General features: G+C 35.9%; 1 protein-coding gene across 1 annotated transcript in view; it reads left to right on the top strand.

Moving 5' to 3' along the window:
• Positions 1-9,418: 9,418 nt before the first annotated feature.
• Positions 9,419-13,887, top strand: part of LOC137653409 (ubiquitin-like protein 3) — a 318,975-nt gene continuing 314,506 nt past the window's right edge. The window contains exon 1 of the mRNA XM_068386772.1: positions 9,419-9,732. Coding sequence (XP_068242873.1) covers positions 9,703-9,732 — 30 coding nt within the window. The 5' untranslated portion in view covers positions 9,419-9,702. The remainder of the gene's footprint in view (positions 9,733-13,887) is intronic.

Raw genomic sequence — 13,887 nt, forward strand, 5'->3', positions numbered from 1 at the left:
CTTTGAACTTTTGAAGTTCTACTGATTCAACTACCCGATTAGGAAGATCATTCCACAACTTGGTAACAGCTGGAATAAAATTTCTAGAATACTGTGTACTGTAGTATTGAGCCTCATGATGGAGAAGGCCTGGCTATTAGAATTAACTGCCTGCCAAGTATTACGAACGGGATAGAATTGTCCTGGGAGATCTGAATGTAAAGGATGGTCAGAGTTATGAAAAATCTTATGCAACATGCATAATGAACTAATTGAACGACGGTGCCAAAGATTAATATCTAGATCAGGAATAAGAAATTTAATAGACTGTAAGTTTCTGTCCAACAAGTTAAGATGAGAATCAGCAGCTGTACACCAGAAAGGAGAATAATACTCAAAACAAGGTAGAATGAAAGAATTAAAACACTTCTTCAGAACAGATTGATCACCGAAAATCTTAAAAGACTTTCTCAATAAGCCAATTTTTTGTGCAATTGAAGAAGACACAGACCTAATGTGTTTCTCAAAAGTAAATTTGCTGTCAAGAATCACAGCTAAAATTTTAAAAGAGTCCTACAAATTTAAAGAAACATTATCAATACTGAGATCTGAATGTTGAGGCGCCACCGTCCTTGACCTACTTGCAGTAGTTTTTTTTGGGCTCAGGCCATGTCATCCTGATGGAAGGTTCCTTTAAGTAGCTTCCTAGGGTATATTTGACTACAGTGATCTTCCCAGAGAATTTACCTTAAGGTCTCCAGAATTCTAACTCCTGGCGCGAATATCCCTAAAGTTTCCTTTAAGGATATCGCATAATATCAGGGGACGTATATCTTGATACGACACATAGCAATCTTCACCCCAAATAGCGTTTTCGCTTCGAGGGGGAAAGTGGTAAAAATAGAAGGGGAGACGTTATCAAACTATCCTTACTCCGTTACTACTTGAGTATCTAGATGGCGCCATCGTCGCCGCCATGTTTATTCCTTTATCTGTAGCGATCTCACTCGGTGATCCAGTTCCTAGAACATCTGGGATTAAAGATCAACATCAAAAAGTCTCGATTATCTCCAGCTCAGTTGTTTCAATAGCTTGAAATATATTGGAATTTACAGGGCCACCGCCTCTCCATTCCACCAAAGAAGAGGAGAGAGATAGCGGGATCTGTCAAGAGACTACTGAAATCCAACAGGATATCAAGACGCCAACAGGAGAGAGTGCTGGGCTCCCTTCAGTTTGCATGTGACAGACCCGGTGCTAAGAGCACAGTTAAAGGATGCATCAGGAGTCTGGAGAAGATACGCATCAAACACTCGAAGAGATCTAAGAAGACCGATACCAACTCGACTACGATCACTTCTCAAGCCATGGTCGAAGGCCAAGAACCTGAAGAGGTCGGTGCCTCTGCAACCACCTCTACCTTCAGTCATCATCCACACGGACTCATCAAAGGAAGGATGGGGAGGTCACTCTCACCAACGGAAAGTCCAAGGGACTTGGTCCTCCCTATTCAAGACCTTCCACATCAACATTTTGGAGCCATGGCAGTCTTTCTCACGCTGAAGAAATTGTCCCCTTGTCATTCAGTCCACATAAGACTGATTCTGGACAGTGAGGTGATAGTGAGATGTTTGAATTATCAAGGTTCGAGATCACCTCAAATCAACCAAGTGATGTTGGCCATCTTCCTCTTGGCGGAAAAGAAGAGATGGCACTTATCAGCAGTTCACCTTCAAGGGTTCTGCAATGTGACGGCGGATGCTCTATCCAGGCTCATGCTGATAGAGTCAGAATGGTGCCTAGACGCAGGATCATTCTCCTTCATCTTACGTCAAGTCCCAGAACTGCAGATCGACCTCTTCGTGACGAGCGACAACAAGAAGCTACCTCGTTATGTGGCCCCATACGAGGATCCTCTACCGGAAACGGTGGACGCCATGTCCCTCGACTGGAACAGATGGACCGGGATTTACCTGTTCCCCCCAACCAACTTTCTGTTAAAGGTCCTCAACAAGTTGAGATCCTTTCAGGGAACAGCAGCCCTAGTGGCTCCCAAGTGGCTAACGAGCAATTGGTTCCCTCTAGTATTGGAATTGCAGCTAAGGCTGGTCCCTCTGCTGGACCCAGTTCTGACTCAACAAGTACAGAAGTTGACTGTCTTCGCTTCATCACAGAAAATCCAATCCTTCATCTCATGATTTTCTCTCCTTAGCAGTAAAGAAAAGGTTTGGGATCTCTAAAGAAAGTATAGACTTCTTAGAAGAATATAAGTCTAAATCTACCAGAAGGCAATATGAGTCGTCTTGGAAGAAGTGGGTTGCTTTTGACAAGGCAAGATGACCAAGAGAGATCTCAACAGATTTCTGTTTATCCTTCTTTATTCACTTTCATGGACAAGGTTTAGCAGCCAACACGATAACAACATGTAAATCTACCTTGACTAGACCTTTGCTTTACGCCTTCCAAGTAGACTTATCCAATGAAATCTTTTATAAGATCCCTAAGGCCTGTGCTAGATTTAGGCCTGCAGCACCTTCGAAGCCCATCTCATGGTCCTTGGATAAGGTCCTACACTTTGCCTCAACAGTGAACAATGAGGACTGCTCTCTGAAAGATCTGACTCAAAAAGTTATATTCTTGTTTGCTCTAGCCTCGGGGGCCAGAGTTAGTGAAATTGTGGCCCTTTCTCGGGATGAGGGCCATATTCAGTAAACAGAAGCGGGAGAACTGAATCTCTTTCCTGACCCAACGTTTCTTGCCAAGAACGAGCTACATACCAAAAGGTGGGGTCCCTGGAGAATCTGCCCTCTGCAGGAAGATGTCTCACTGTGTCTAGTAGTGTCTTGAGGTCTATCTTCGTAGAGCTTCAGACTTCAGGGGAGGACAGCTCTTTAAAGAAGAAACATCGGGCTCAAAATTGTCCCTAAAACAACTAAGGGGGAAGATCACCTACTTCATTCGCATAGCGGATCCTGACAGTACACCCGTAGGTCACGATCCTAGGAAAATTGCTTCGTCATTGAACTTCTTCCAATACATGGATTTCGAGCGTCTTCGCTCGTACACTGGATGGAAGTCATCCAGAGTGTTTTTTAAACACTACACGAAGCAAGTGCAAAAGTTGAAAAGTTATGTGGTGGCGGCAGGTAGTGTGCTAAAACCTGTCGCTTAGTGCTGCGAGGAACAGTTAATTCATTGGAACTGCTATGTATAGGGTGTAAGTGTGGACACTTTGCAGTGCAACTCATAAAGTGAAGTGTCACCAGGGTGACATATGGACTGTTCCAGTTACTAAATGTGAAGAAACATAGAATTAACACTTGTGCCATGTGTGTTTTACACAGTGTGAAAAGACAGTCATTCACAGAAATGCATATTAGAAAACTTAAATTTTCAGTTTGGTGGCATTTACTATCGTTTCCTTTCAGGTGAAACAAGTATTTCTGGTCATGTCTGCATTTTTATGTTTCTCTGTTTTCTCTAACATTTTTAGTGTTACTATACAGTATAATGTATGTATAATTACTATTTATTGATTACCAATAAATGATTGACTGGTATTTGCATCTTATTTCGCCCCAAATTTAAATAAATAAAGATATGTCTGAGCATTATTTATTTATTCCTCTATAATCTGCATATTGACATGAGAACAATTGAGATAACTTTGTTCTTACATGAATACAAACCTTTTCTGCCTATGCATACTTTGTCCCTACACGGATACAAACTTGTCTGTTGTTGCATACAACTAAGCCTGTATGCCTTGGATGCTATGGTGGTTTATGTAAACCTTTGTTCGTATTTGGAATACAAACTTCAACTGGTTTTGTATACAGTGAGACTTGTATGCTTTTGTTGCTAGGTTTGTTCATATGGGATATGCAAACCTCGAGACTTTTCCTGAGTTTGGTATGACTCTTCCTTGCAGGGGACAGGAAGCACTAACATAGTTCATGATAAGAAGTAATGACGTATAACGGTAACGTCATATGTCTCTAAGGTCTGAGCAGCCAAGGAAATATTGTCTTGAGGTTAAGGCACAATTGGAAATCCACAGATACATTAATGCTCTGGTAACCTTCCATCAGGACGACATGGCCTGAGCCCAAAAAAGGGATTTTGACATAGGAAAAATCTATTTCTGGGCGAGAGACCCGTGCCGCCAGTGAAATGCTCCTTTAACATAATTTTTAAGGTAAAAACTGCTATAACTTTACCAGAGAAAAATTTGTATAGGAATGCTAGGTTGAACCCAGCTCGCTCACCTTAATAAGGTGTCGGTATAATACTGGGGCGCTGAATAAATCACAAACAGAGGCCTCGCACCATTTTGATATCTCCTGTCAATATCCCCGAACAGCGAGGTACCGTTCAACATCCTACTACTACTAGCGATCCCACGCCAGTGACGTCACTCCTTATAGCACCCCAGATTGGGGCCCAATTAGGGAGGGATGGGCGGGTTCACTGGGCGGCACGGGTCTCTCCCCCAGAAATAGATTTTTCCTACGTCAAAATCCCTTTTCTGGGCTCCGACCCGTGCCGCCCAGTGAAATCGTACCAGAGAATGGGGACCTAATATGGCTAACTACCTGAATAGTCCTGGAGCCAAGGGGTGTTTGCATCCATTTTATGTCCACAAAATTACCCACCTGATTTTGATAGTGGACCACCTTGGACACATTTTTAGCGAGGGTGTTTGTTCTGAAACCCAGCAGTAATGGAGATATTCACTAGTTTGTTAGAAATGCTCTGATGCAAAATCGCTCCAAAAGTTAGGAGTACGGGAAATTAAAATTAACACAACATTGCACACAATTAACCTATGGTTTTGTGTTGGTGCTTAAATTGAATCTAGTTTAGTTATCTACAACATGAAAACAAGTTCAAGGTCATCAGATGAAAGTCAAGGTCACCAGAGGTCAAAGTGTGACGTAATTTTACTTATGCTTGAAATTAAGACTTTCTTTCATTTGAAGGCCAACAAAAAAACTCATGATGATATAACTGTTTATTTGAATGCACATCTGAATACCATACAATATTAGGTAATTTTAGAAAAAGAATTGAAGTCTCTAACACAAATAGTAGTCCTTTGAGGTTGAGTTGAAAATAGCAAAAATTGGCAAAATTTCTCAATTGCATCCCTTACCCACCTGGTTTTGATAGTGGACCTCATTGGACACAATTTTCGTTGGGGTGTTTGTTCTGAAACCCGGTAGTAATGGAGATATTTACTAGTTTGTTAGAATTTGATTACTTTAATTTTGTAACAATTTGTAATTTTAATATTTAATATATCAAAAAAACATTTTTAGCAAAAATTATGCAATATCATGATGGGGTTAACATTGTTGTTATATAGCAAACCAAAATTTGTTACTGAATTAATCAAAACCTAGGGATGATAATGTCTCCTCAAGCCTGAAATGCTAGTGCTAGCTGTAGAATATTAGTATGGTCAAATATAGTCTCCATCATCATCATCTCATCATATGCCTATTGACGCAAAGGGCCCCGGTTAGATTTCGCTAGGCGTCTCTATCTTGAGCTTTTAATTCAATACTTCTCCGTTCACCATCTCCTACTTTGCGCTTCATAGTCCTCAGCCATGTAGGCCTGGGTCTTCTAACTCTTCTAGTGCCTTGTGTTGCCCAGTTAAACATTTGGTAAACTAATCTCTCTTGGGGAGTGCGGAGAGCATGCTTAAACCATCTCCATCTACCCCTCATCATGATCTCATTCACATGGCATTCGAGTAATCTCTCTTATAGTTAATCCTGTCCTGCCATTTAACTTCCAATATCCTTCAGAGAGCTTTGTTCTCAAATCTACTAAATCTATTGTAGATTGTTTCATTGCCACACCATAACGCATGTCCATAGAGTAACACCAATCTCACTAAACATATATAGTCTGATTTTTATATGTAATTTCAGGTGATTTGATTTCCAAATTTTGCTTAACCTAGCCATTGTCTGATTTTTTTTTTTCAATCTTTCACTTAACTCTAATTCTAAAGCCCCTGTATTGGAGATCATAGTTCCTAAATACTTACCATAAATGATTCTACTTCATTAATCCTTTCTCCTTCCAGTGATATTTCATCATCTCTGTCTTTCTTCTATTTATCTTCAGCACAACCCCGTGTGATATGTCATGCCTTCTGGTAAGCAAGCATTGCAAATCCTGTGGTGTTATGCTAACAAGGACAGCATCATAAGCATACTCTAGGTCTGCTAAATTCCTATCACCAATCTAGTCCAATCCTTCTCCACCATCTCCGACTATTCTACACATTACAAAATCCATGAGAATAAACAGCATAGGTGACAATACATTCCCTTGGAGTACTCTGCTGTTCACTGGAAATTCATTAATTTCCATTAACATTAACTTTGCACTTGCTATGCTCATGAACAGACTAAATCAAGTAGAGTCTTATTTAACATTTATTCACTCCTGTAGTTAACTCCTTTTTATGAAGTGTTTTTGTTAATTAAAGATGTTTCGTTAAAACTTATATTATTTCTAATTTCTTTTTACAGTAAGAAACATTTTTTATTGGTAGTAAAGTTTACATGACTGTGTTAACAAGTGGTATCAAATGATACATCAATATTACCATAATTAGTTATCAAATTAGCTTAGGGTGAAACTATGACAGTCTTATAGCTGCAATTGTTGGAAAAGAAAGAAAATGGATAGAGATGGAAAATGGTCGCTATTGTAGTAATAGTTGATTTAAGTGATGTTTTGAAAGCGAAACGTATCGAGCTGCAATGCAAACAAGGTAAAGTTCAACCACTGGTGATTCTCTTAAAATAATGAAAATGTCATTAACGAGAGTCAATCGATTTGATCAGATATACATACAATTCACTTCTATTTTCGGGTGATTCATGTGTGATATGTTACAGAACTTGTCTCTTTTAAGGGTTGTTTTGACATTTAAAATGAAAATTCCATTAACGCTGGTTTCTTACGCTGACCAATCTCTTTCCGATCTTTTTTTTTTTTTTTTTTTTTTTTTTTTTTTTTTTTTTTTTTTTTTTGCAACAAAATGTCACTAACAGTTCTTTCTTAACCATGCATATGATAGAAATGATATACGTGAGGATGTAAATACTTGAATTATATCTTGGATAAAATTAATGAGAATGGCTATGTAGGGTTAAATGTTGAAGTGCTGGCTAATTACCAATCATTAGGATAATGCCTAAATGTCAACAGTCAACATCAATAACTATTCTAATTGGCAATGTTTAGGTTTTAAGCAAAATTTCCTGTCAATTATGTAGAGAATATAGGTTAATAAGAACAACTTTCATTGAATTAAGTGAATCAAAATAATCAATCAGTAGCATGTTTTTTGTATATGGCTGAGGAGACGCAAAGGTGGTTGTGACTTTGACTGATATTAGGTGAATAAGTCGTTTTAACTCATTCACAAAAGAAAAAAAAATAATTTTCCTGCAAATTTTCTCTTTGCGTTACTTCCCTTTACCCTTGAAGATAATAATGGTCAGGCCATTTGTTCATATAGTCATTAAAAATATGGATCTTTTACGTTGCTGTGTATCTTCTCTTGAATGCTAGTGGAGGGGGAAGTTGCTGTTCTCCTGTTGTACAACGGCGTTGAATTTCCGCAAAGCCGACACTTCCTGAATTTTCCAACTAGAGTTTTCCCTTAATGTCTTTTTAGCGGACATTACAATTCTTGTTACTATTGTTGTCAACCTTCCGCAAAACAATAGTGACCACGACTTGTAGAGGCCACCATGCATCCAACTCGTCACGTTGCTACACCTTGAGGGCTGGCTCCGCCAGTTGCCCTCATGCGGGGCACTGTAGACACTACAAAGGGATTTTTTCTTCAACTGCTCTTCTACTCATAGCTACACTTACTTAATTTAGATGCATAGTGTGAGTGAGTTGGGGGTAACTAGACTGCTATCGCCACAGAATGCTAGAGGAAAAATAAGTCTAGCTGTAGCTATATTATTCCAGTTTCTTGTAATGAAAGTGTTAAATAGCCAATTATTGGTTATATTATGTTATAAGTTGCCTTCGCCACTTGTTCATTTCTGGTCACTGGAATTTGGGAAATTTAAATATTTTATGGCACTAATGTTCATTCATACGGAATATAAGCAGCACGTCTTTTTAGTAAAAATGTGTAGCCTAATCCATAATTTACGGGAGTTTCATATTTATAATCAGTGTCTCGGAAGATGTCTTGGTATTACAGAAACTAATACTTTATTCATAGTGTTTTTTTTATGTAGAAAACGAGAAAAGTGTGTGAAAGACGGCTAGAAGCAAAGAATGTTCCTTTTAAATTGTAGGTTTTGGTCACTGAACACAGACACTTTACATATTAGCCTAAGCATATATGTGGACTCCATGAAATGACGAATTGTATCTTTTTTTAACCAATAGTACACATTTTTTAGTAAAAATTTTATATCTTGTTTCTTCTATAATCAATAGATTTGAATCACGAACGTTGCTTTATGTTCCTTTATGTAATATGTGAAATCACAAAGGGTATGAGACACTAGTGGTCTAAAATTGAACAAATTAGATTAAAATACAATCAATAATCAACTTGGGCATTTTTCTTTATGGAAGTACTGAATTTGCTCCCTAAACGATTAATTATACAAGAAAACAGGTTTTCTGTCAGTCAATTTAATGGGTCGAACCAGTATTTTTAGGCTTATCTGCTATCTACAGAGACAGCTAATACACATGACTCTCTAACTCGTCAAGGGTGGTACCGAAAGACACTTACAAAAGATGAAAAGAATCAGTCTTGATGTACTGTGGACTGACGGAAGAAAATCGAATGATTTCACTCAAAGTAAAAGTAAAGTGACTGATATTTTGATCATGTGACTAAAGAATAATGTGATATTTTGATCATGTGACTAAAGAATAATGTGATATTTTGATCATGTGACTAAAGAATAATGAATCAAATGATTAGGTTTTTAAGCTATTGTACACGTAGATGTATTGATATCGACAAACATTCTTGGTCCATATACAATAGTATTCAATAGTTTTCCACAAGTATGTCTAATCAGTTGCAGATTGTTCTTCGTTTGAAAGCACGCCTCTACCATAATTATCATATTGTCATCATCAGCCGGTAACACATGCACATTTATATAAAACATGGCTATATAGGTATTGTTTGTGTGTGTAAAAAGAAAAGTTACACATCTGCTAAGGAAGACTGACGCTCAAACTGTATAGATGATACAAGGATTAATATTAGTTACATTAAAGCTATTTCTTCGCTATGTATGCTTTTAAAAGCTTAGGAATAACACCGTGAAGGAAGAACTTGGACAAGGCAGCGACAACCCTCGTGTGACGTCACAAGAGAAGGGTAGGGAGGATTGTTGTTATTGTGCGCAGGTCGGACGGCCATCTTGACTCTGTGTAGCTTTGTCAGTGATCGGGTAAGGATGTATTATGATGCAGTCCGTTTATGGCCCTATTTTTAACGTTTTGTCCGTGTTGCGAGTGTGTATATTATGCTGTTGAGTCTGTTATACAAGGGAAACGAGTATTCAGTGCTTTTATGAAAGTCCCGTTTAAGTGAGAACGCAACTTTCGTTGTAAACACTCGAGAGTGTGAGAGGCCCACCTGGATTTTTTTACAAGGGCGGATTTTCTCCTTTTCTCCGACACCATCTCCTCGGAACGATGGGTGCTAGAAGCATACCAAGTGATAAGGTAAGTTGCAGGGAGGCTTTATAGAATAATTCTGCATGTTTTTCAGTAACTTTACATCCCCCGTCGTTCTTCCCCCCCGAGATCCCTTGGTCTCAGCTGGTTTATCAGGTCAGATTTTGAAGATTCTCTCTCTCTCTCTCTCTCTCTCTCTCTCTCTCTCTCTCTCTCTCTCTCTCTCTCCTCTCTCTCTCTCTCTCTCTCTCCTCTCCTCTCTCTCTCTCTCTCTCTCTCTCGTATTGTTAGCCTGCCAAGGATGAAATTGTAACATTATATCATTAAAAGAATATTTTTATTTCCTTAACACAATTACGTGCAGTTGTTTTTGTGGTTATTACTGCAAATTTCGTAACGTAGGATTTTTTATTTTTTATTTTGAGTGGGAATCATGTTTTGGTTTTATTGTAGTTTATTACAGGGTAATGTAACCTCGGGAAAAGATGCTTTTTACAGAAAAGGGTCAGTTCTCTTCGAAAATGACACTGGTCCCATGTTTTCACGGCCAAGCACTTCGTTTCAATTAATTCATTTATAATTCAAACATTCTTTGTCTTGTCTGGGAGCCTCAACGGATGTAATGAGGATTACTAAATTTAGGCATTTAGACTAACTAAACATCGTCACGACGTAGCCTACTTTAGTAATTAGCCTAAGTTAGGGCTGGTACCATATTCAAGTAGTGTTGTGTAATTTATTTTCAGACCCATTAACTGAAAGTTAGGTTAGGCTACATTGCTGTAGGTTTTATTATTTTGACTACTGTTTTTTATTTCTACTGTTGGATGACAAGGAAAGTGGCTCAACTGCTAATAATTTTATATTATTGTTAGCTAAGCCACAACCCTAGTTGTAAAAGCAGGATGCTGTATGCCCAAGGGCTCCAACAGGGAAAGTACCCAAGTGAGGAAAGGAAAATATTTTAAGAACTGCAACTCGATTTGCATCCCCAGTTTAAAAAACAATCCCGATAGTGTAAGCAGCTTAGTACGGAAAAGATTTTTTTATTAGAATAGAATAAGTTATACCAAGAGAGCGACAGACATGAAATTTGGTGAATATGAAATAAATGATCAAAGAATGTATAATTGTAAGATAAATGAATTTTCGATCCTCCAAAACTACTATCATGTCCACCCTCTTAACTTTAACTAAATGTAGTTGCTTACCCCAGATGCATGTCTTTAGGCCTACTGTTGGTTCTCCCCAGCTCCATATTCTCAAAATCTATCCAGAACAACCAGACATATGATGTACATGTAGCTTATTTGAAATTTTATACTGTATCCATTTGTACTGTTGTAAATAACCATTCCAAAATTGAGAAAGTACAGTACTTTCAAATTATTTGTTTTACCGTCAAGTAGCCTATTTGGAAGGGACTGCTTGCTGATTTCCAATGAGTAGGCCTATTTTATGTTCTTTGATAATCTTGTTTTGTCTATTTAGTATTTTGTGTATTGCTAATATTTTGTCATGGTATCTAATGTTATTTTACTGTATAGTAATATAGTTTTGATACTAAACTTGGCTATATGCTGTACAGTATTTTGGTTTTGGTAAACTTTTTTTATGTGATATTCGATTTTATGACTAGCTTTTGTTGATTTTGATGTATTTGTAATATGACTTAAATTTATCAGTTTGGTTGCAGGATTAGCCTGTCATTATTTTTATTAAGTACTGTATTGACACTTATCACTTATCATGTATCTTGGTTTTACACTTTGTAACCATTTTAATTGTATGTGTATGTATATAAATGTGTAGGCCTATTTATATAGAATATGTCTATATAATATATATATATATATATATATATATATATATATATATATATATATATATATATATATATATATATATATATATATAATGTAGGCCTATATATGTGTGTGTGTATATATATATATATATATATATATATATATATATATATATATATATATATATATATGTAGGCCTATATATGTGTGTGTATATATATATATATATATATATATATATATATATATATATATATATATATATATATATATATATATATATATATATGTGTGTGTGTGTAGGCATATATATATGTGTATATGTATATATTACTCTATTGTGCATATTTTTTATAATTATAAGCCTGTGTGGGTTGAATTCTGTGGCAGCTATGGAACAAGTTGATTTCCATTTTGCTTGTTTACTTGGTTTGGGTTTAATTACAACCCTCCACTGAAGTCGAGTGAACTTGGGCGGGTCCATGTCAATCATCTAACGAAACATTTTCAGTAGGCTATAACTTATACAATTCTTTGATTGTAGCATCTTCCAAATCACATGATCTTGTGAAAAGTAATGTCTTTAGTTTCTTCTTCTTAGTCCTTCATTTCAGTTAACAGTTTATTATAATGTCTAGGCGCACAGTAGCTAAAAGCCCCTCCACCAAATTTACAATTTGTTCTTGGTTCAGATAGTCTGTTTGTCACTCATGTGTCTTATGGTAACATTTGTTTCTAGTTCTAGCTTTTTCAGGCATTCTCTTAGATATTTTGGTTCTGTATATTGAACGTTAGTAAGAGTAGCTTGTATAAGATTCTCGCCTTTACCGGCAGCCAGTGTAATTTAATTAGTGCAGGGGTAATTCTATCCCTATTGTGTAGTCCTTTTATTATCTTAGGTGTACATTTTATAATATAGTGTTAATGTATATTCATTCTTGAATTATCTTGCATTATGATCATCATTTTCTACAATGTCTTTTTAGCCACTGGTTCTTAAGCTTCAGACTTTGAATAATATCATCATCATCATCTGGTACATTTGTAAGTTTTATCTTCGGTTCAAGTTTTCCTTTTTCAGCAACAGTGATCTTGTTTACATTACCTTGTTCCAATTCTGATTTTGCCTGCTCCAGGTTCTGTTTATTTGCGTGTTCCATTGAATGTATGCGGGTGTAGTGTAGTCCATAATGTAAAAATTGTTGTTGTTTTAGAAATTATTCCAGAAGTTTTATTTCACTTGATTGTGGAGTGATCGTTTTAATCGAGCAGTTGAGTGAATAGCTAGAACTCCAGAAGGTCAAACTTGTAGGGAATGTTTTTTTTTTTATGTAGATCAGATTGATATACTGTAAATATATTATAACGTCGTTACTGATAATTATTTATTTTATTTTAGTTATTATTCATTGTTTCTCATATAAAGTTTTTCCTTTCCTGTCTGGGCTATTATCCCATGTTGGAGTCCTTGGGCTTATAGCGTCCTGCTTTTCCAACTAGAGTTTTCCCTTAGCTAGTGATATTGATATTAGTATAGAATTTTTTCTGGACATTTTTAAGGGGACCTACATGTTTTATTTAGAATATGCTTTTGTGGCTTGTAGTTGTGAGAACTTTCACGTTCTATAGTTTTGCTTAAATAATGATATCCTAAGATGGTTTCCCTTATACATACTGCATATTCATATTGTTATATTAGTACAATAAGCATTAAGCTCGATATACACCTCGCCTCAGGTTTGATATTTTTCCCATGTCGCCCTGTTTACTATTAATTAGTTTGCAGTACAAAATGCTTTCTGTATCACAATTGGGGCTTAACTATTATGAGATAGCCTGTTTGATCTTGTGTGTTTTAGTGCACCCACTTTTTGCATGCCTTCCTTCCTCTTACACCACTAAAGTGCCAATACTATGTTACCCACGTAGCCTAGTCTAGCTGCGTTTAAAATTCACCATGCTGTAAATTCATGGAGGTACTTTATTTCGAATGCAATGAAAAGCATTCTCTTGTTTTCTCGAGTAATGTGTGAACATTTATTTTTGCAATTATATTACCCTTATATATGATTAATATATATATATATATATATATATATATATATATATATATATATATATATATATATATATATATATATATTTATATATATATATATATATATATATATATATATATATATATATATATATATATATATATATTTATATATATATATATATATTTATATATATATATATATATATATATATATATATATTATATGTATATATATATATATTTATATATATATATATATATTTATATATATATATATATATATATATATATATATATATATTTATATGTATATATATATATATATATATATATATATATATGTATATATATATA

Source organism: Palaemon carinicauda, chromosome 14 (genome assembly GCF_036898095.1).
Source record: "Palaemon carinicauda isolate YSFRI2023 chromosome 14, ASM3689809v2, whole genome shotgun sequence".
NCBI lineage: Eukaryota > Metazoa > Arthropoda > Malacostraca > Decapoda > Palaemonidae > Palaemon > Palaemon carinicauda.